The sequence below is a fragment of the Lycium barbarum genome, chromosome 6 (genome assembly GCF_019175385.1).
Source record: "Lycium barbarum isolate Lr01 chromosome 6, ASM1917538v2, whole genome shotgun sequence".
NCBI classification, from domain to species: Eukaryota; Viridiplantae; Streptophyta; class Magnoliopsida; order Solanales; family Solanaceae; genus Lycium; species Lycium barbarum.
In genome coordinates, this window is record NC_083342.1 from 103820868 (window position 1) to 103846027 (window position 25160).

At 34.8% G+C, this 25160-nt stretch overlaps 1 protein-coding gene across 1 annotated transcript; it reads left to right on the forward strand.

Annotated features, from left to right (window-relative positions):
• The first annotated feature begins 10108 nt into the window (after nucleotides 1–10108).
• Nucleotides 10109–14472, forward strand: LOC132645160 (probable serine/threonine-protein kinase PBL7). Its single transcript, XM_060361960.1, has 7 exons — nucleotides 10109–10286; nucleotides 10378–11122; nucleotides 11628–11881; nucleotides 12925–13304; nucleotides 13589–13721; nucleotides 13960–14049; nucleotides 14160–14472. The coding sequence occupies exons 2-7, from the start codon at nucleotides 10846–10848 to the stop codon at nucleotides 14292–14294; spliced, it is 1269 nt and encodes a 422-aa protein (XP_060217943.1). The 5' UTR covers nucleotides 10109–10286; nucleotides 10378–10845; the 3' UTR covers nucleotides 14295–14472.
• Nucleotides 14473–25160: the final 10688 nt, after the last annotated feature.

Genomic DNA, 25160 nt, shown 5'->3' on the forward strand with positions numbered 1-25160 from the left:
TTGAGTCCTTTAAATGGGTTTTCTTGAAAACCCTATGTTAAGAACAATGATTTAATTGTTAGATTATAAGAACACATATTAGAATTGATTTGGAAGAGCTTGGATTGACTTACCTTGATGTTTTGGATTGTTGGGAGAAGAATCTGTTCGTTCTAGGGCTTGGGGAAAGTGAAGACTGGAAAAAGAACTGAACATGATGTATTTATACTTAATTGTGTCGGGAAATTATACGGTCCGTATAAGACAGTGATTAAAATTCCAGAAACTGGAATTTCCCAAATGAGTTACACTAACTGAATATATGGTTCGTATAATTTTATACGGTCTGCATAGAAGTTTTTTTCACAACCTTGGCAGAAACTTAAAATCTCCACCTGTGTTACACGAATTGGTTATACGGTCTGTATAATAATATATGGTCCATATAACTGATCGTATAAATGGGATTTTGCTGAACTGAGACGAATTTATTTCCCACACTTCTCATTTGGTCCTCTAAGTCTCAAATCATGAATATAGCCTAGTTTAAAGGTACGAGGTGTTACACAAGTAGAGCAATCAAGTATGGTCACACAATTACGTTCAAGTAAAGATCAAGAACCATGTATTTAACAAGAAAGTACAACTCATCAATGATCAGTTAAGTGTATATATATATATATATATATATGAATGATTGCAATGCAATGATTATATATCATCCACCCAGAATAGTTCCCATCGGGTGTTCACAACTCAACATATCATCCACCCGAAATAGTTTCCATCGGGGGTTCACAACTCAATATAGCATCCACCCGGAATATTTCCCATCGGAGGCTCACAACTCAATATATCATCTACCCGAAATAGTTCTCATCGTGCGTTCGAAACTCAACATATCATCCACGATAAAGCACCAACAAAACATATGTATGAATAAATGTACAAGCAAATATCATAATGCCAAATACCAAGGGTACAGGAGGTAAGTAACTGTAATTACAAATCATTTAATACATCATTTTCAAGAACTATCCTTTTTTAATGATTTTTACCACTACGATGATGCATGAAAATCCGAATCAAGAATTATGCGTAGACATCAAATATGGCTTACATAGCTCACATAACAGCTGACGATACCAACCTAATTGGAACTCACCTCCATACCATGCCTGAAGGCCTATCATGCTTTCCCCATCAATCTCTACAATCTACATACAACTCTCTAATCGAAGTCTAACAAAAGTAGGCCATAACTTACCTCAGTGTCGAACAGGTGCCACGAACTATCCAACTCGAGCTTTCTCCTTCTGAAGTGCTTGCGAATGGCCATAATCCCGATCAGGACGAAGATTATGTCTTTCGAAAACTCTACCCCGTCCAAATTCGCCAAGCAAGTTCAATCTAGTCAATGGTATTCTACAAGGTTAAATGAGTCATTATTTTGATAGCTTATGTTTATGAAAGCATTTATGTTTCAAGCGAAAGATGATTTCCTTATGATTTGAATATAAATTGATTAAAAGAGCATTAAATTAGTAGAATAAGTCATACAGCGAGCGGTGCTCGGTGGTTAGCCCCGGGTACCCGTCGCGGCCCCTAGCTGGGTCGTGACAATCTTATTCTTAAGAATGTGCTCTATGTCCCAGATTTTAAGTACAATCTCCTCTCTGTCAATAGGTTATGTATTCAACTTACTTGCTCAGTATTTTTTACATCCACTGAGTGTATATTGCAGGATTATTCCTTGAGAAGAGTCAGAGCTTTTGGTGAAGTGAAGGAGGGACTATATCTCTTACATCCTAGAGTGTCAAGTATTAAGAGTTTAAGTAATGAAACTGTATTTTCAATTCAAAAAGGAAGTGATTCCAATAGTTTATGTAGCCTTTCTTTAAATCCAGTTTGTGCCAATACTGTCTCAGATGTAAAGCTTTGGCATGTTAGGCTTGGGCATTTGCCCTTCTCAGTAATGAAAAAGTTCCATTTCATTCATTTTCCTGTTAACTTTGAATATGTGTGTGACATATGCCCAAAGGCTAAGCAAACCAGGTCATCTTTTCCTATCAGTCATATAAAGTCTACTAGAATTTTTGAGCTAATTCACATAGACACATGGGGGCCATATAAGCAACCCACTCATGATGGATATAAGTACTTTCTTACTATAGTTGATGACTACAGTAGAGGAACTTGGACCTTTTTATTAACAAATAAAAGTAATGCTTTTCCTGTTTTCAAAACATTTTTGTCGATGGTAGAAAGACAGTTTGAGGTTCATGTTAAGAGCATCAGATCTGATAATGCTCTTGAGTTAGGAAGAGGTTCACTTGAGGCAATTTTCTTAAAAGAAAAGGGAATTTTTCATCAAAGAAGCTGCACTGCCACCCCACAACAAAATGGGGTGGTGGAGAGAAAACATAGACATCTCTTGGAACTTGCTAGAGGATTATTTTTTTCAATCTAAAGTACCCATATCCTATTTGGGTGAATGTATTTTGACTGCTACACATTTGATCAATAGAATGCCTTCTAAAGTTCTCAAAGGGAAGAGTCCTTATCAGGTCTCCCAAATGCCTTCTATTTGGGAGAAAACCATGTTATACTTTCCTGAAATCATTTGGATGCCTCTGTTATGCATCTACCTTGTCCCAAGGAAGGGGAAAGATTGATGAAAGGGCAAGAAAATGTGTTTTCTTGGGTTATCCTACTAACCAGAAAGGTTACAAAGTTATGGATCTAGAGACAAAACAAATTCTAGTTTCCAGAGATGTGCATTTCCATGAAGAAATATTCCCTTTCATGACAGATGAAGCTACAACATCCACCTCTCACACTCACTTCCTGGAACCTGATATATCCATTGATCCAGACCCTCATTCATTTCTCCATCTACCACAGTCTAATCCTACCCCATCAGACACAACCACTGATAATTCTTTCTCTTCACACCACCTACTGAACCACAAGCCACACCCAGTCTACCACCACCATCACCTACTTCTCCTACTTTCCCACATAATCCCATTTATGTTCCTACCAGAAGGAGTGATAGACTTTCTCACCAACCTGCCTATTTAAAGGATTACATCTGCAATAGTATCTATCTCACAGACATCACTCATCCTTTCCTCTCACAACCCTCTGATCCTCCTATCCACTCTTTCCATGCACTGTCTACTACCAACCAAAATGTCCTACATGTCATTTCTTTTTTAATTGAACCAAAGAGTTTCTCAGAAGCATCTATGCACCCAGGATGGAAGAAAGCTATGAAAGCTGAAATTTCTGCCCTAGAATCTAACCAAACTTGGGAGGTGGTGGAACTTCCTAAGGGAAAGAAAGCTTTACCTTGCAAATGGGTGTACAAGATAAAGCATAATTCTGATGGTTCCATTGAAAGACTCAAAGCTCTACTAGTTGTGAGGGGGGATATTCAAAGGGAGGGGATAGACTACAATAAAAACATTCTCCCCAGTGGTAAAGATGACCACAGTGAGATGTTTGTTGGTTGTAGCAATAAAGAAAGGATGGGGTGTTTCTCAATTGGATGTCAACAATGCATTTTTGCATGGAGACCTGCAGGAGGAAGTTTTCATGAAATTTCCTGCAGGTATTTCTCCTCCTAGTCCTAATCATGCTTGCCTACTCAAGAAATCACTCTATGGACTCAAGCAAGCCTCCAGGCAGTGGTATGCCAGACTTACAGGAGCCCTAAGTTTTAAAGGGTATTCAGCTTCTTTCAACGACTGCTCTTTATTTTTTAAGAAGACAGGTGATCTTATCTATAATTGCAATCTATGTCGATGATATACTACTGACAGGCAATCACCAAGAGGAAATTACTCAGATTCAGCTATTTTTGAACACAGAATTTAAAATAAAAAACTTAGGGGATATTCATTATTTCTTGGGGATGGAGGTTGTCCGAGAGCCACATGGATTTATCATTAATCAACAAAAATTTACCTCAGATCTCCTACTTGAGTTCGATTGCTCTCATCTTCCCAAAGTTTCTTCTCCAATTGACCCTGCACACAAATTTGACAATAAAAATCAAATCTTGCTCAACGATCCTACAATCTACAGACATTTGGTAGGTAAATTGAACTATCTAACCAATACCAAACCTGATTTATCCTTTGCTGTGCTCAAATTCAGTCAATACATGCAAAACCCTACCACTGAACACTTCTCTGCTGCACTCCGAGTGCTCAAATACCTTTCTCTGAACCCCACACAAGGGATTTATCTCTCATCAGCACCCTCGTTCACATTGAGTGCCTATTGCGATGCAGATTGGGGTTCTTGCCCTCTTTCTCGCAAATCCGTATCTGGTTTCTATATTACCCTTAGAGGAGCACCCATTTCATGGAAATCTAAGAAACAGGCATCAATCTCTCTCTCCTCTGCCGAAGCAGAGTATAGATCGATGCGACGGGTGACGGCTGAAATTACTTGGTTGCTTCGTCTTCTTGAAGATTTTTCTCTCACACCATCTTTGCCGGTACCCATACACTCCGATAGCCAGGCGGCTATTCACATTGCTCGCAACCCCGTTTTTCATGAACGGACTAAGCATGTCGAGATCGACTGCCATTTTGTCCGCCAACAGTTCTTATCAGGGTTGATCTCACTCTCCTATGTTCCCTCCAAATTTCAGATCGCCGACATTTTCACCAAGCCTCTATCTGGGGTTTCTCACCGTGAAATGCTATCCAAGTTGGGGGTTTCTCCTCTCCCCTCCAACTTGAGGGGGGATGTTGGAAATGATATTTCCGGTGAGAATTCCGATGATGGTTCAAGAAGAAATCGAGAAGATGAGTTAAAGAAGAAGGTGAGTTGATGAAGTGAAACATAGTGAAATGTTTGGTCTGAGTTTTACAAGGTTGACATCTGTTAGATCTATTACTTTGGGCCATCATATTCCTCATCCTACTGGGCTGAACGAATGGGCAAAACAACAAGGAAGAATGCCCAACTCTTGCACACACAACAACCCAAAATATTAAAGAGGCATAGGATAGTTATTGTATACATAGTCACATATAGTAAGTGACACTTTTGATTCTCTATGAGCTGTACATAATTCATAATGAGTTAGTTACATAGTACAGAATATTTAGCATTTAGTCCCTAGGAAAATTATATAAAATTCCATATACACTGTACATATTGGATCATCAATTTACAAGGAAATTTCCAAATCAGTCTCTCAATATTCTAACAATGAAAACAGAAAGCCAGTTAGAAGTTTACGATTAAATTGGGCTAAGCTGACCATCGTTTTAAAATGGGTCATACTTGAGCGGATTACAATCTAGCCCAATTTTAAATTATCTTGAGCCAATTAATGAAAAACTGGCGGGCAATTCGCAAAATTGCCTTTCTTTTGGGGTGGTCTTTAAGTTTTGCCCCTCATATTTGAAATCTTTAAATTTTGCCCTTCGGTTAAAACATATGGGTTCCAGGTTCGAACCCCCACACAGTCAAAATTTTAAAAAAAAATCGCAAGGCAGAGTTTAAATTTCGCTATGCCCCCATCGGCATACACTTGTGAAGGAATTACCAAAGTTATGCCGGACCCGGCATACTTATGCCTTATAGGCAGACTTGGCATAAGTATGCTTGGTCCGACATAACTTTGGTAATTCCTTCACAAGTTTATGTCGGGTCCGGCATAAGGTTTGCCCATAAGTATGCCTTGCAATTTTTATTTTTTTTAATTTATGCTTGTGCGGGAGTTTGAACTCAGAACCTCATGATTTCTGCGTGAACGCTTAGAGTTGCAATGCGAAGGGCAAATATTAAAGACCAACAATATGAGAGGCATAATTTAAAGACCATAAATATGAGGGGCAAAATTTAAAGACCGCCCCAAAAGAAGGGCAATCCGCGCAAAAAAAAAAATGAAAACTGGCAGGTTGGTGGGTCATTTATTTTTGTGCTCATTAGTCATTATTACAACTCTAGTTTTTGTCTCTAATAAGCTGATAATAGTTCCACTTTAAATTAATTAAGAATAAGAAGGTAAAAGATTGCTCGTAAAATTAAAGTATGTAACCAACTCCTTCGAATAAATTCGAAAATAACTTATATATTTTCCCTATTTTATTATAGGATTAAATATATGATGCGAATTTTGAATTTGCGCCACTTCTCGTCTGACATTTGAAAGTGCACATATTATGATGAATTATCAGAGATATCAACCAAAAGTAAAATTGTTATTCCATCCGGTCCATGTTATAAGTAAAAAAATTACGGAGTATCTTATTACAGACGCGTTATTTAAGTAATACTCGTTTTGTGTTTTTTTTTTTTTTTTGTACGAGTACCCATTGCTTCTTCTCGCTTTCCTTGCTCAGGCGCACGTGTCTGCAGTTTCGGCTCATTTTCACATGTAGTTCATGCATATATGTATGACCGAAGGGCTGGCATACTTGAAGAAAAAAAAAGTGTGTTAACTGTGTTTGTTAGACTTGTTTTTTTGACAAATTGATGACTGAAGTTTGTTCTTTATGATATATGAAATTTATGTTTCAAATTTAAGTTTGTTTAGAATATATTTAGGTGTTGAATCGTGTGTTGGACTATTGAAAGTCGAAAAATAAATTATTATTTTTTGTTTAGACACCTGGAATTTCAACCCCTTTTTATATGTATTTCAGTCATGTATGACTGAGGTGTAGACATACATGAAAAAAAAATTATTTTTGACAAAAAAACTCAGACGCACTGACTAAAATTTTAGCCTATCTTTACATGTACTTCATGTACAACTGAAGGTCAGGTATATATGAAAAAATTAGACATACGTGACTGAAATTTGAACAAATTTTTACACGTACCTCAGTAAAAAATGTCTAAACTTTGCCTTGGCAAACCATATCAAACATCAGTCGAAAACGTCTGATGTTTGGCCTTCACAAGGTCACACTTTTAGACGCGGATGTCTGAAGTTGCCAAGCTTCAGGCGCGATGTGGCTACTCGTGCAAAAAAAAAAAAAAACATAAGACGGTTATTACTTAAATGGTGCGACCAAAGTTGGGTATTTGTGCACTTCTCCCATATTATATGTATTTTTAGTTTGGCCATACCCATTAAGAAATTTACTTGCCCTTCAAACGTAAAAGGTATTTTACTATATTACTCTAATTAAATTGTACTTACTTAGATGGTTTCCTGGTTAAGTAAACTCACTTATCTAAATAGGGATAAATTTAAAGAAAAAATAATATTTTTTAATTATGCAAAAAAAATTACTTATTTTGAACTAAATATAAAAATTACAATACGATATAATATAAACCGAAGAAAATAGTAACTATAAGCCATAATAAGCGAAATAACGTCATCATAATTCGATCAAAATACTCTTAGGAATGTCTGTAAGCTTTGATGCTGCAAACCTGAATGAATTAGAAGGTGTTTACGCATTTACACATGCAACCAATTCTTCTAGGAGACCAGAAAAAAATAAATTATACTTCTCGAAGTTTACATGTACAAATTTTAGAGTTGGTTCCATTTTGGGCTCGTGTTCATTTTGGATGAAGAAAGCCCATTGAGAGTCGGTCCATTTGCGTTCATATTGGCTCATTGATGGATGGGGATTGAATGTAGGTACAAGTCCCACATAACATTGGCGATCTTTTGATCCAAAACGTGTTTAGCAAAAGCAGGCCTAATGACGGTATATAGCCAATCTTGTATGGAGAAATTACACGCGCTGACAAACATATGGACATTATCTACGATACATACCTATAGTTTTAATAAATTACAATACATAGCTACATTTTGGATTTTGTAGCAAATACATCCCAACTCGATACCCAACAGTTGCTCTGCTCGACCGCTTGCCATGACCTTCGTCCGTTTCCCATCTGTTTGTGCCTTCTCTATATGGAATCGAAATTAAAAAGGGAAATAGACACCTAAAACGACAAGTTGGGCCAGCAAAGGAGAATGAAGAAGCCATAGAAAATTGTGTTCTCTGGTAAATTGTTTGAAAGAGTGCAACAAAATATTATTTTCGTTTTAATTAGTAATTTTTTGATGTGTTGGCTATTTATTTTGTGGCCTGCTAGAAATAAACGGGTTTTGTTTTCCCTATGAAACTTCAATCGAACAAACAATAAGATGTAGGGATCTAGTAGCTCAGTTAGTTGGCTACCTGAACTTTCATCTTGTTGGTGAGGGTTCGAATCTCACGTTGTAACCCCTTCCCCCATTTCCCCTTTCCCTACTCCCTATATAATAATAAAAAATTAAAAAAAAAAAGAACAAACAATAGGATTTTTTAAGTTGATGGAGTATTGTTGGGTTTCTATGGGGTTTTATCCAGTTCCTAAATTAGGCATACTTAAAAATTAATAGTAACGTAAATACGCAATAATTGGGGAAGAATCCAAAGTTAGTTGACCTTCTTATGACCGATATTAATACATTGTACATATTCTGTGACGTACATTGTAGGGAATAGGCCTACTTGAACCGAATCTATGTGCAACTTTCAACTTTGTACCAGAAAAGTGGTAAAGTGCTATTCTTTTATTATATAGATGAACTTTTTGAGCCACAGGTTTTGGAATTTCCATATTCCTATAACACTATTGAGGGGCTGGTTTAATTAGTGAGGAAGATATTCCAAATGGGATAAGTTCAACTACATGGATTGTGATATTCTGGTGTATGGTGGTTACATATGTATCACACTGAAAAAAGCGTCACTCTCTAATTCTTCTGTAAGATTAAGAAATGCATCACGAGATTATTTCCCATGTTATCTCATACCTAATCGTTAAATTCGGACGTAGAACCGAACCTAGACAAGTCTAATCGCAAGTTGACTAATTTTTTTCAAACCAAGATTATTAATTTTATTTTTTATGAAATTAATTATAAATTTAACATATCAACTATTAAGTTAATTAATATTGAAGTGTAATTTGAACATAAGAGATGTGCTTTATTTTTAAGTTACGTAAAATTTCACGACTCGCTTTAATGCCTAAGAAGCTCATTGACAAATCTGGACTATTTCGTATAGTTCAACGGCAAAATCGATCATTTCCCTTATAAGAAGTACAAGTGTTGGAAAGATTATGTCGTTAGTCAATCCAGTTTAGTAAAGACAGGATAGATCTGACCACAACTATTAAGGGAAAACAAATCTAGACCATTTTACGAAGTTCAAGATCAAATTTAACTTTTGTTTTTCTTTTTCAAAAGCACCGTGACGAGGAGTTCATATTGACTTGTCAAGTTGCTGAGCCAAACATAGATTGGTTGAGTCAATAAAATTAGGGATTGCAAAAAAAGAAGACAAGATTATTTTGGATGTAAAATAATGTTGTTTTGATAGTAACACCCCATAATTGAAAAATGCAGTAAGATATTTGCTACCGTAAGTGATCAAGGGATAGTAACTTATGTTACGAAAGTAAAATTTGCACAGAGTTCTACTATTATTAATGAATGACTAAGTAACTTCTTATTGGCACAATAATCCCAGGTAATTCAATCTCATGTTTCTTCATTATAGGCATTGATTTATTTTTCTTAGGTGGCTCATTTTGCAAGAGTTTTTTAGTTTAACGTTTCTGCTAGCAGGAAACTTAGTAGATATTCCAATATCCAAATATGTACTTTCTTCATATAACTCGTACTTAATTCCAAAGTATATTCAAATCTTTAGTATATAAGTACAAAATATAGTAATTTGCGTCTTTGACATGCATTACCCGTTCCGAACCTAGCATGAAATTTCCTTATTTGGTCGGTGAGATAAGGATAATAATCTCTGGATAAAATGTAGAATTATTTTATCATGTGTTTGGTTATGAGTATTAATTAGTTTCATGATTATTTTATCCGACATTTATACAAAAATGATGAAATTATTTATCCCATATAAAAGGTGGAATAACTAATCCCATGGGATATCCCAACTCATGGAATGTCCTTGTATATCCTATCTCACCAACGAAACGAGGCTACATATTTCTCTCTCGGTTTTTCTTTTTGAAATGTCACATGCAATTAAGGTAGTGGGAATAAACGGATATGAGATTTCTCCAAATTAGTTATTTAGGTAGTGGAATTGCAGCTATTCACTAAATATGAAATATAGAGAGGTCCTGTAGATCCCTAATGAGGCTGCCCTGAAATCCAGGGCATAGTTTGACCTAAAATGAACAATAATTGCGGATACCATAGCTTTTCATAATGTGGTGCTTTAATTTTAAGCATTCCCCAGTCAACATGCAATTAGGACATCCATCACCCCATACCATAGGTAAAACAGAGAGAAATCAATTTATTCATTTATTTATTTTCTTTAGTTTTGGAGTTTCTTGGCTCAACTAACACAAATTTGTATCGAGTAGGCTCATCAAGGGCGGAGGAATTACAACCATCTTTACCACAGAGTCCTAGATGATAGCATAAAGGAGATGATAAAATATGGACAGACAGCAAGTTGATTACTATCACCAGCTTTATTATTTGCGTCCCGAAATGAGTTGAAACTGGGTGCTAGACCATCCAAAAAGTTGTTTCTCTGAAAGCAAGACAAAGACCAGACCTCTATATAATAACAAAGGAAGGGACAGAACCAAGTACAGGAAACCATTATATATGAGTGAGGGAATCATCATGTGGCCATATATGTAGGCCAATATGAAGGCTAAAATTTCAACAATCATCTTCATCATGTGGCTCTAAGTGCAACATCATGATCTGGAAATCCAAAAATCAAATTACATAGTACTCTCATATTGCAGCCTCAAAATTCTTAAGAAAAAAATTCCATTTCTTTGTTTCTTGTTTCTTCTTAGTTCTTTCTTTCTGTGATAATGGAAGATAACCATAGCCACCATCATTCGGAATCTCAAAGTCATAAAAGCCACCAGCACAATGACATGATCCCTTCAACATCCATTCTCTTGATAATCATTCCAGTCATAATTATAATCTTGCTTATTGCAATATCTCTTCTCATCGTGATGCTTAAGCGCATACAATCTGCCAAACACAACACGATTAATAGTTCAAAAAGCACAAGTCATGTCATCAACGACAGCAATTATATGTTCATTGCTCACAGCACCATCAACATCCATTCCAGCCCAGGTAAGAAAAAATCACATTCTAAACTTTATACCATGCATTCAGAGCTTCTTTTTTTTCTATCTGGATTTAAGAACATCTTTTAACTTCCTTCAAGTACAAATATTTACATGTAGAGGTGGATGCAATCATGCAATGTACAATCAACGGGTTCAATTGAACCGAGTAGTTTTTACACAAAGCATATATATTAAAAAATCACTAAATTCCAATAGCTATTAGAATTTGAATTATTTATTGCAAAAGTACATTAGGTTCTGTTGCAAGAACATAAAAGTTAAACTTAGAGTATTAACTTTGTTTACATATTGGCAAGACTAACTTCTTCAAGTACATTTTCACATACTGGCAAATGTTTCAAGATTAAGTATAACCCCAAAATACTAATGCATTTATAAGCATTGTTTAAATATGGAACACCAATCCCCACCCCAACACACGCACATTATTATTATTTTTATTTATTTTTTTGGATGATTTTTTGGGTACATGACAATGTGATGGGCAGAAGTAAAAGGTGGATGTTTGCACGGACATGGAGGAAGTTCATCAGGAAGGATGCCACAATCTAAATTGAGAGGAGTTCAAGTATTTACATACAAGCAGCTGGAGATGGCTACCGACAATTTTAGTGAGGCAAATTTAATTGGAAATGGAGGTTATGGGGTTGTCTACAGAGGAATCCTTACTGATGGGACTGTGGCTGCAATTAAACTTCTGCAGAGGGAAGGCAAGCAATGGGAACGTTCTTTTAGATTAGAGGTCTGTCACCACTTCATTTATTGCCCCTCTGATTTCCCTTTCTTTATCCACTTGCATTGTTTTCTTCTGTTTTTCTCTTCACTGTTTTCAATTCACACATTAATACAAGTTCTTTTTTTATTTATTCGTTGTGTTTTGTGTGTGTGTTTTTGTTTGGGGGGAGGGGGGGGGGGGGAGGGGGAGGGCGGGGGGTGGTGAAGGTGTGCAAATCAAATATATACACATAATAACTAAGAGATTAGCCGGAAAAAAAGTGTCTTTTAAGCATGAGTGCTTAAAATACTTTTTAAGTGCTGAAAGTTATATTATAAATAAGCAGTTACGTGTTTGGATAAAAGGACTTAAAGAGTTTTTAGAAGTAAGAGTAATATTGGAATTAACAGAAAATATAAGGGATAAAAGGGTAAAAATGTTGGTCAAACCAAAATGGCTTTTAAGCCAAAAAAAAAAAAAGTTGGTCTTGAGTAACTTCTTGGTTTTGACTTATTTTACCCAAATACCTAAATAAGTTAAAAATGACTTATAAGCTGATTTGACCAACTTATAAGTCAATCCAAACGGGCTCTAACATTTAACCTATGTAATATCCGGCGAAGGGTGATCCGCCCATTGTTGGGGTGGGGGGGGGGGGGGGTACAGAGCAGTAGTTACTTGCAAATATTGTTGACTTACGTGAATTTTTTTATTCCAAAAGGCGTTGACTTTTTTCCTGCTTTATCTAAAATCAGTTATCCTTGGAAAAGACAATATTAAAAGGCCCTAGGATAACATGCTCACCACATACACACATGTGATGGCACGTTGGCAGCTTCCAGAGTGATTAAAGCATTTCAGGAATGTCAATTGTCAAGCCATTAGAACCATGTTTGTCACAGCCACTGTCTAATATATCACATGTGAATAAACCAAATTACAATCATGTAAATTATAATTAAAGGATAACATCATTTTAATTTTCTCATTCAAATTTTAATTTCGCAATATTGGATTGAGACAGGCTTATAATAAGTAGTTGTATGGCAATTTGTTCTGTGTTTTGGCAGGTGGATTTATTAAGTCGCTTACACTCTCCTTACCTGGTTGAACTTCTTGGCTACTGCGCAGACCAACAACACAGGCTCCTAATATTTGAGTATATGTCTAATGGTTCACTCCAACAGCATCTACATAAACAATCCAAGAGTTCATTAAACTGGGGAATTAGATTGAGAATAGCCCTTGATTGTGCTAGAGCATTGGAGTATTTGCATGAGCACACAACCCCATCAGTCATCCATAGAGGCTTCAAGTGCAGTAATGTTCTACTTGATCAAGATTTCAGAGCTAAGGTGTCTGATTTTGGTTTAGCGAAAATTGGCTCGGACAAACTGAACGGTCTGATCTCAACGCGAGTATTAGGGACCACAGGATATTTGGCCCCCGAGTGAGTATAGTATAGTACACCAATCATCTGTCAATTTATATCTCCTTATCATAAACCATATTACTTGCTCAATGAATGAGAAAATTACAAGACAATCTTGCACATGGGGAGGCTTCAGTTTCTATCTTAGCACATTGTCACTTGCTGTTATTTTTTCAAATCTTACAACTGACACTAACATATTTTTCTAAAATGTGGTCCTCCACAGCTCAGTTGTTCCAACCTACAGCTAACGTCTTTAGATTTTGTGACGACCATTAACCAACTAATATTTCTTAAAACAGGTATGCTTCAACTGGCAAACTTACAACAAAATCAGATGTATACAGCTATGGTGTGGTTCTTCTAGAGCTATTGACAGGCCGTGTACCAATCGATACAAACCGGCCTCCTGGAGAACACGTGCTTGTCTCATGGGTCAGTAACTAATAATCCTACACAAATCCATACATTCACTGTTCATGTATTTTTAACCGATTGTAGCACGTAACCTGCCTTATTTTCCAGGTTGCTAATCTCATTTATTTTGGACGATTACCTGACCTGATAGTATAGCAGTTTAAAAGTTAATCTATAATCTCAACAGTGAAATTATTACAAAATCCAGGCGTTTAAATGAAACAATGCCTAAACCCCTTTCCTCTGTTATTTTTAGGCTCTTCCAAGATTGACAAACAGAGAAAAAGTAGTTGAAATGGTAGATCCAATATTAGAAGGCCAGTACACCAAGAAAGATCTAATCCAGGTGAAGATACATTCTATTACTTTTTATCCTCATTGTTTTAATTAATACTACAAATAAATGACAATCTAATTGTGTTTCTGATCTGGTACTGTGTTTAATTTGTAAAACAGGTAGCAGCTATAGGAGCAATGTGTGTGCAAACAGAAGCAGATTATCGTCCGTTAATGACGGATGTTGTGCAATCCTTAGTACCTCTTGTGAAGACATACTCTTCTTCATGTCCTTCCAATTCCTTCAGGTCTTAGGATGGAGCTAGTATTCAGAAGATGAAGAGGTTATTTGATCACATATTGGACAATGTCCATCTGTAACATATTTTTAATGCGACAAAGCTTATGTATTCAAATAGTAACACCCTAAACTTTAGACCGTTTTAGAAATGCTTCATTGTCTATTGAATGATAAGTAACGCGATAGGTATAATTCAGTGAGGCGCACGTGATGGGCTGGGGATGACATGAGTTGGAGTCATGATCGAATATAACGTTTGCATGATGAGTTTGGTTAAGAATAAAGGTGCTTTGCTATCGGCTATAACTTTTAACATGATGGTAAGCGCTTCACCGTAACAAAAACCCAAGACCAGCTGATCCTTGTCCATGTTCTGGCAGCGAAAAACAGGGTCAGTAAAAGAATTCAACATAATAAAGCTCACTTTCATTGACCAAACTCACGGCCAGGCCATGGATAATTTTCACTTTTTTCTAAAAGTTTATTATGGAATCATGTCTGGACATAGAATCATTACAATTTTTTGGAATTCAACTTAGCTCAGAATAAATGTTTTCACATTTCTCACTCCAAATCACTAACAAAAATTCAACAATTTTTCAAGTTGTATTCATTTCCAAATACAACTCCAATTTTCAAAATACGATTTTTCAACTTTTTTTCTAATACTACTTTTGTAAAATTTCATAGTTTTTATGTCCAAACGCCAACTCAATATCATAAAAGCTCTGTATTACTACTATTGCAAACTCTGCATAACTACTTACAACACTTTTGATTTTACCATAACAATCTTGCGAATAGAATGTGAAATAATTAAACATAAAACTCGTATCACTAATGTGTAGACCAGGGAGAAGAAATCATCAGTTTCATATTCCTATGGTCCTGACCCGCAATCATGGAAAGATTGACACAGGTTTCTTGATTTACAGTATACAAAAAGAAAATCAATAACTGGTAAAATCAAACACAATGTTTGACCATGACCCCAATAGCAGTAGACATTCATAAAGTAGGCAACACAAAAGAGTATAGTACCATGGTTCAGAAAATCTGAAAGTTAATTATTACTCCTGGTTTTAATCCAGGGTGTTCAGGTACGTGAGCACTGTAGCACAAGTACGGATAGCAGCTATTGTGACAATCATCACACTGTTCTTAAACAGTAACAACTAACAACCATTTGGTACCAAACTGCAACTAGATTTACCCCTTATAGCACAGGCAAGGAGAATATTAGAACAGAAGATATTATCATATCTGCTTTTTATCCATATTCTCAATGTGATTAAATTAATATATGCCCCCTTCATCTAACAGGTGTATTTCTTTGAGTTGGAAAGAAAACTCAAATGCAGCATTACAGTAGGGACTCAATAATTGTTCCAATAATTGTATAAGGTACACAAACACCTTTTATTTTTCATCCACTGAAAAATCTACACCATTCAATATAATTCTAGGAATTTTTTACCAAAATGGTGTCCTTCTATTGACAAATCCAATAAATGGGTTTGCCAAAATTTTTATGACCAAAGTGGTGAAAACGCAATAGTCGTAAGCACCTTCAGTACACTATTTTCACGTCTAAAAACAGATGGCCTGTTAAATATATTTACACTGAAGGTGCTCTGTGATCCATGAGCCTTCCGTGGATATTTCAAACTTTTGGGAAAGGTTCATCCACTTTAGAGAACCTTCAGTGAAAATTTTAAAAATCAGAGAATCTGAAAAGGCAAAATTTTCTGCTCTAATGTGATAAGTGAGATATCCTTTCCAGACCTAAAGGCTCATACATCCGAGAGAGCCTTCAACATTATTTTTTGATTCCTCTATGTATGGAGCTGAATACATTGTCATGTATTCATCATTTAATTCACAATCTTGAATGCTCACCAATTTGAATTTGGAGAAAAAAAAGGTTATGGATCTTTTTCATTGTAAATTGCTCTTCCCATTGAGTAAATATTTACTGATAACCGATGTTTTTTGTAGGTCTAAAAATGTCAAATGAACATTGTGTTAGAGTTGAAATTTTTCATAAAATCTTGCAAAGACTCATTGTCAGGTATGGGAATTTCAGAATAACGAGCATTACCCTGAACAGTGGAAAATGGCCATCTACCCTAAATAACAAGCCTTAACTCATTCAGATTAGTTTTCATTCTAATATGTAAGTTTCTAACTAACCAATCATACTCAACATTTAATGGAAGTTTAACAACAGAATGAGCACCACAGCTATATTTAACTGTGTCAGATTCATATATTATATCACCCTCTCTATACAATGCAACTCTAACACAACATTCATTTGACATTTTTAGACTTGCAAAAAAAAAAAATACATCGGTTATCAGTAAATATTTACTCAATGGGAAGAGCAATTGACAATGAAAAAGACCACAAACTTTTTTCCGATCCCCCCCAAATTCAGAATGGTGAGCATTCAAAATTGTGAATTAAATGATAAATACATGACAATGTATTTGGCTCCATATATAGAGGAATGGGAAACTAATGGTGAAGGCTCTCTCGGATGTATGCGCCTTTAGGTCTGGAAAGGCTATCTCACTTGTCACATTGGAACAGAAAACTTTTCTTTTTCATATTTTCTTATTTTTAAAATTTTCACTGAAGTTTCTCTAAGGTGGATGAGCCTTTCCCAAAAGTTTGAAATATCCACGGAAGGCTCATGGATCACAGAGCACCTTCAATGTAAATATATTTAACAGGCCATCTGTTTTTAGACGTGAAAATAGTGTATTGAAGGTGCTTACGACTAGTGAGTTTTCACCACTTTGGTCATAAAAATTCTGGCAAACCCATTTATTGAATTTGTCAATAGGAGGACACCATTTTGATCAAAAATTCTAATTCTAGTGATATATGCTAAAGTAGATACGAATGTTTTGCCACTCGCGTCTAATAATTAAGTAAAAAAAATGTGCTCTTTCTATGAACTTAAATTTCAGATGAAATGGTCACATATATATATGCAACATGATACTAGAGTATACAAATATTCTAGTTTCTAGTCTCATTTTAGAAAGCATGTTAAGGACACAATAAATAAATAAAAAAAAAAAATTCTTTCTCTAACCTCTTAAATCTATAAATGTGATTGTCACAAACTTCAAAAAATGATATGCTAAAGTATTTAGACTTCTCTAGTGCTCTCCTCTATCATTGCAAAAAGAGCTTTGAGTTTTGATTTTGATACTATTCCTCTATATTACAGAGGAAGACAAATATATCGGACATATATAGTTGTATGAATTTCATGCTTGCTTTTTAGAACCACTAGTGTCTCATTATGGGTATCGCTATCGCATGGACAATGCATTAATTTGTTCTTTCTGGAAAAAATGATGACTTTCCGAAAAGATTCTGATAACTTTAAGAACATGTATGATTTTGGCATATTCCAACTTCAAATTAAAAAGATATTTATGTCTTCTTCAGTCCATTCACTACTGAAATGAAGATGCCTTTGCTAGAAAAGTACTACTGTAACTTTTATCTTTCAAAATATTCTCTTTGTACATCCCCTATAGGCATCTTTTGTAATTGAGAGATTGAATTGTATTGTTTATTTCTTTATAGCACAACTGCGCAACATGGACTTTTGGATTCAAATTTGACGGAGAACTGTTGATTTCTACGGAGATTCATAGTGTGTTTAACGAGAATTTAGTTACTTACTTTATATCTATTTTCTTTAGGTCGTTTTTTTGATATTGCTTGATTCTTTTTGAAGAATACATGCTTTTGAGGCAAAGGGATAAGGAAAGAAAGAGTAGAATGGTGGTCCACAAGACCACAACAAGACTATGACAACGGTTTTCTGTATGACAACGGTTTTCTGTTTTCTTTTCCTTCTTTGTTTCTCATCGACGACAATATTATTTTGATAATCAAGGAATTCTCGAGAATCAGTCGCACACAATTTGAAATTTGGTATATAATGAACCCAATCTTTATTCTTCTCTAATTAAATATCAAGCTTGTATTATGATATAATTAAATATGATATTTTCTTTAGAAAATAAAAGCAAAAAACAAAAACGTGAAAGAACTGGAGTTTGATCCCGCAACCTTGAGGATATGAACATAGTTCCTAACCAATGCTCCACTCATCCTGGTTTGACCATTTGTTCCTTCAGTTAATATTAAATATATTTTCAGAATTATACACATAACTAGTAAAAGTGCCGGTGCTTCGCGCGGTTGTGTAAGACATAATTGAAATTTAAAATACTTTCTATCAATTAGTTGAGGTAAAGGAGATAAAGAATTTGTGCATATGCATCGAAAAATCAGCCAAATTAAAGAATTTGTAATAGGTGAATTGTACTTTTTCATTGTTTACGTTGTAAATATTATATTGTATGTCTATTTTACTTGGCCACAAAGTTAGTTTGATCATTAAGTTTTTATGGCTTGTCATAGAAGCCTTTTTCAACTATGGCTTGTCCTAGAAGCATTATGGCTTATCTTAGAAGCCTTTTTCAACTATGGCTTGTCTTAGAAGTTTTTTTCCTTTTCTATATATAGAGGAGCTTGTTTGTATTGGAAAGAGTGAGAAAGGAATACACATTCAGTCTTTCTCTATATACTTGTCTCTGGTGTATTTACTTTATAGTCTTTATTTTACAACACGTTATCAGCACGAGACTCTGCCATTTTGAGTTTAATTTTCTATCTAGCTCGTTGTGCAATTAATTACACGAGTGAAAGATTATCAACAAGATGTTATGATATTAGCGAAAAAGCTCTGGTCTTTGTTAACTGTAAGGCTCAGAGGTATAAGGTATGTGCATTTTTAAAGAAATCACTACCCATGTGAGGTATGGACACCTAGCACCCTCAAATATGTGCTTGATAATATTGCTTTTGCTGTAAGTTCGTTGCTGCAGTTGCTAGCTTATTTTGCAAGCATGCATATTTTGGTCAAATATTTAACATATGGGTACACTCCATGTTCTTTATTTCTAAGAACTTGTGATCCTTCAAAAACGTACTTGCTATTAATTTAGATGAATATATCAAATCATATTTAACATTAGACATATGAGCTTTTGGTGCTAATTCATATTTCAAAGAAGTGCAGATCTTGCAGTGCTTCATATTAGCAGCAATTGCTCCGAAAGCCAGGTGAGTAAATTATTACTCCACTTGTTTTTAATCTTGTTATACTAATGATATCACTTTGTTGGATTCATCAGATCTGAGAGAACCTAATTAGTTCTAGACCATTTATGCCTCAAAGTGTTCCTGAAGAACAATATTGTTACAAGGGATTATGGTGTTAATTTTATATCCCTTAAATGACTAAGAATGAGAGTTTACAAGACACTCGAAGTGATAATATTTATTAAATCACGTTATGATTAAATTTATTTATGTCTATAACCACCAGAAGTGGGATTATTTTTATGGGCTTATTGTTGGGCTAAATATATATGTATGCCTCAATTTGTTCCTGAAGTAGCAATATCTTAAAGGAGGTTATAAGCTATCACGATTTGATATGCTTAAGGCACGTTCAGATAATTATGTTTTATTCCTGAAGAATGAAAACTTTTAATAAATGCTTCAAATACAGATCCATTCCTAGAAGTGAATGTGACAGTATGTAGTAAAGCCTATAAATATGAACTTGCAAATGATTGTTAAAATATCAATATTCTGAATATTTTATGCTTTACTCCCGAAGTTGTGAACTCAGAAATTTGCTCCCGAAGTAGCAAAACCTTGGACCGTACTCCTGAAGTAGTAGAACATTGAACTCTACTCCCAAAGTAGTAGCACGTTGAAATTTATTCTTGAAGTAGTAAAACCTTGAAATTTACTCTCGAAGTAGTAAACCTTCAAACTTTACTCCAGAAGTAGTAAAACTTTAGATTTTACTCTTGAAGTAGTAAATCTTTAACTTTACTCCTGAAGTAGTAAAACTCTAAAACTTTACTCCTGAAGCAGAAAGAACTGGTAAAATATCTGAGAAATATTCTGGAGCAATGTCTTCTTGTGCTTGAGCAAAATAACGAGTTACTGAGTAACGTCGTATTGCAAGCACATTTGAATAATCAGTTTTAAGTAAATGAAAAATACCACGACCCCTCTCTTGGAGAGATAAAATAACAATGGATATACATGTTATTTTTGTGGTATGAAATTAAGGCATTGCAATACGTACCTGTCGTACGTCGAAACGTATTAAAGTATCATCCTAAGGTAAAAGGAAGCAGAGTAAAATGCTTTCTACTATAACCACATTGATACATTATGGTTAGTTGTTGTTGATTTCTTTGAAGGAAATAAACATTAATGTATCCCGTCCTGAAGGATGTGATTACTATGTGGTTGCCACTTGATACAAAATACTCTGATAATAACGGTTAATCTCCTTGAATGAGTTATTTGAAATACTGAAGTTTATAGTTTAATGTTTACTTTTCATAATTTGTAGTTTAAAATTGTCTTTAAATTTCCATTTGATTATTGTTTTCTTTCATGACACCAATAGTGTTTAACCAAATTTTCTTTTGTGATACCAGAAGTATCTAGAAAATATTTGGTACTAGAAACTAATGATTAAGGGTTCCAGAAGAGCTAATTGTATATCTACAAGTATCATGACACCAGCAGCGTCCAAATAATATATGATTATGGTGAACAAATTGATGTCTCTCAAAGAGCTTATATATGATAGTACCATTAATCCTATATCATAATTATTACGATCGGAAAATAAATTATAGTAAACCTGAAGTTTACTAGCGAGAAAAATGGTCATCATATTGAGACTACAAATGATTGGAAGATTGAATATCTCTAACTTATTACGGGTAGGGACACGTGTGTAAAGCATTACCCGAGCATGATGAGATCGCATGTCACAATAAACCAGAAGTTTTGACATAAAATCTCATGCAATTGTAAATCCGAAGTTTACTAAAACAAATAGAACTTGTCATGGTAAACTTGAAGTTTACGGGTACAGATTATTTTATCAGTTGACAAGACCATTTTGATTGTCCTGATTTAAATTTGATGTGCTAATTGAGTATTCGAAATATATTGAAGAACTAGAAGATTCTTCAAGAATTTGTTTGTGTTGCTTGTTCTCATGATAAGTTGATTACACTAGCTAATGTTAGGATTGAATCCCCTAAATTTTGAAAAATATAAAAGGTTAATGTGGGCCCCTTCACCTACCATGTGATGTCTTAAATAGATGTATCTACGAGACGATCACATGTATGTTTATTATCAACTGGAAGTTTGACATTTACAAAGTTGCTTGCTCAAAATAATTGAGTTGGAAGCACAATTTTCAGGATATATAATCAAGACAATTCATCTTGATAAGTTGGTTTATATCTAAGCTGGTTTGGCGTTGGATGCCTCCTTTATATAGCTAAATCATTGCTTATGAGAACAAAGCTTTGGATGTTGGTCTGAGATATAATATATTACATACAATGACACTTGTATTCTTCAGACCAATAAATTATGCGAAATTCTCCCCTTATAATTGGTTCTGGGTCAGGAACAAAATATTTCCATCTTGTAGCTTTTGATGTGCGTTATATGATTAATGGATATACTATAAATGCACATAGATGGATTTCCCAAAGAAAATGGAAATATGTGTTAGTTTTTCTAACATAAGGGGAAAGAATATGCAAATAAGAAATATGTTGTGAATTATCATCAGTATGATCCTCAAATAATTCAAGTAAAATGCTGGAAGCATTTGCTGATCCAACTATTTCATATTTCATCTGCAAAATGCTCCTAATGTCCCTGAAGGACAGAGTCTACAACATGCATGGAGCATGGTAGACCAATCGGTTCCAAATATAATAATTCTTGAAAAAGGGAGGAGCAAATGATCACAATAAGGAGGCAAAGTGCTCTTGAAGAGCTGACGACATAACACTTCATGAAACCTTATGCGAGGTTCAGGTACCTGAAAATAATGAAGTGATGAGATCTCAGTAAGTTATGTCGAATTGCGAACCGATACAACATGATATCTTGTCGACAATATTTTGATACAATATAGCGCGCAATATTGTATAAGGTTGTGAGGATTTGATTTCTACGTCTCTTAAAGCATGTTGATGTAGAAATAATTACCAAGTAAAATGATGCATCTTGATAAACGTAATGTTTATTGGGCCAGCAGTCCAAACATCAGAAAATGTCACATTATTGATACTGATGGATGCTGTCACAGCCTATGTGGCTTACTTGATGAAATTTATATGAAAATTCCTGAAGAACTTAAAATTCCTGTAGCAATTAGTTCAAAGTCTCGGAAAATGTATTCAATCAGAATACAAAGATCATTATATGCTCTAAAACAACCAGGGCACATGTGGTACAATCGCCTCAGTGAGTACTTGGTAAATGAAGGTTATATAAATTATGCCATTTGTCCATGTGTGTTTATTAAGAAATCAAAATCAGAGTTTGTTATACTTTTTGTTTATGCTGATGACATAAATATTATTGGAACTCCAAAAGAGCTCCAAAAGGGAATCGAATATATAAAGAAAGAATTTGAAATGAAGATCTTGAAAAGACAAAGCTTTGTCTTGGTCTGCATATTGAACATTGAGCAAACAGGATCTTTATCCATCAATCTATCTATACCGAAAAAGTTTTAAAACGATTTTACATGGACAATACGCATCTTTTAAGTACCCCAATGATTGTTCACTCACTTGAAGTGAGTAAAGATCCGTTCCGACTCACGAAGAAAAAATGAAGAGCTTCTTGGTCCTGAAGTACCATATCTTAGTGTCATTGGTGCACTTATGTATCTTGCTAATGCTACAAGACCTGACATAGCATTCTCTGTTAATTTGCTAGCAAGATATAGCTCTTCTCCTACACGAAGACATTGGAACGGAGTTAAGCATATATTGCGATATCTGAAGGGAACTAGCGATATGGGTCTGTTTTATACTAACAAAGGTAGTACAGATCTTGTTGGTTATGCAGATGTAGGTTATTTATCTGATCCACATAAAGCTCGATCTCAAACAGGCTATCTATTTACATGCGGAGGTACTGCTATATCATGGTGATCTACAAAACAGTCCATTGTTGCTACTTCTTCGAATCATGCTGAGATAAGATCTATTCACGAAGCAAGTAGAGAATGTGTGTGATTAAGACCAGTGATACATTTCATCAGAGAAAGATGTGGCTTGAATTGTGATACCAAAATACCCATAGTATTATATGAAGATAATCCTGCATGCATAGCTCAATTAAAAGGAGGTTTCATAAAAGGAGATAGAACGAAGCACATTTCACCAAAGTTATTTTTCACACATGATCTCCAGAAGAATGGTGATATTGATGTGCAACAAATCCGTTCAAGTGACAATCCTGCAGAATTGTTCACCAAATCTTTGCCAACTTCAACTCTCGAGAAGATGATATTCAAGATTGGAATACGAAGACTCCGACATCTGAATCTTGGTCTTCGTCAGGGGGAGTGAAATACGCGTTGTACTCTTTTCTCCTTAACCAAGTTTTGTCCCATTGGGTTTTCTTGGTAAGGTTTTTAATGAGGCAGCTCTCAAAGCGTATTACTAGATATGTGTACTCTTTTTCCATCATTAGGACTTTTTCTCACAGAGTTTTTTTTTCTAATAAGGTTTTAATGAGGCACATCGTCTATTAATGGACATCCAAGGGGAAGTGTTGTAAATATTATATTGTATGTCCATTTTACTTGGCCACAAAGTTAGTTTGGTCATTAAGTTTTTATGGCTTGTCTTAGAAGCCTTTTTCAACTATGGCTTGTCCTAGAAGCATTATGGCTTGTATTAGAAGCCTTTTTCAACTATGACTTGTCTTAGAAGCCTTTTTCCTTTTCGATATATAGAGGAGCTTGTTTGTATTGGAAAGAGTGAGAAAGGAATACACATTCAGTCTTTCTCTATATACTTGTCTCTGGTGTATTTACTTTATAGTCTTTATTTTACAACAGTTTAGACTTTCTCTTTAATTATTGAAAGAAACTCGTAAAAACAAAATTAAGTGATCCAAGTACCAAAACGCAGAAGCAAAGAGTCCGAAAAGGGAGAAAGAGAGAACCAATCATAGACAACATGTTATAACATAAACAGAAAGGTTATTTCTGCTAATTCCACTTTATTTTCTACAAACTTATTACAAGATAATATTGTCCGTTCTCATAATTAATATGGAGTAAATCATGTCGTCTAGCCCAACACTTTAGAATTATTTCTTGTTCCTTTTGTTTCCACGATTCAAGATTTTTTTGAGTAAAATATGTGAGAATGCGTTTTGAAGAGTTCACCTTATATTTCTTTTATATGTTACTTATACCATCGAGAAATCATTTATAAGCAACAAAATTTGTTCTTTGACAGGAAGGAAATAAAAAAAGTTTAGTAGTGTAAATTAACAAAGAACATGTCATTTTGCCAGCCTCTAAGTCCTTCTTGCTACTCCTAAATCCTGTCAATTCCGCAAACTCCGTCGCTGTTTGTAAATAAAAAAAAAAAAAGCAAAATGAAAAACCGACGGACTCCGTCGGTTTTTCTAAAAAAAAAAAACTTTTTTAAATTAAATGATTTTATGTATATACTAATTTATTAAAATCTTTTTTTTTTACTAAAAACCGTCGGAATCGGTCAGTTTTTTTTTTTTTTTTTTTTTTTTAAAATGGTCAAGATCTAGTCAACAAATTAAAGCTTTTTTTAATTTTCAGACCCAAAATGGGTCTTTCTTCATATTTCACCCACACAAATCCCTTACCCCAAAATTCCCTCCTTTCAGAGATTTTTCCCTCCCAACACCATCTCCGTCGATTCCCTCCCTCC

Bases quoted from the DNA above. Each gene is read 5' to 3' on its own strand.
- LOC132645160 (XM_060361960.1), top strand. From the start codon at position 10,846: ATGGAAGATAACCATAGCCACCATCATTCGGAATCTCAAAGTCATAAA. The intron at 11,882-12,924 runs GTCTGTCACCAC...GTGTTTTGGCAG, and splicing joins AACGTTCTTTTAGATTAGAG to GTGGATTTATTAAGTCGCTT. The intron at 14,050-14,159 runs GTGAAGATACAT...TTTGTAAAACAG, and splicing joins CCAAGAAAGATCTAATCCAG to GTAGCAGCTATAGGAGCAAT.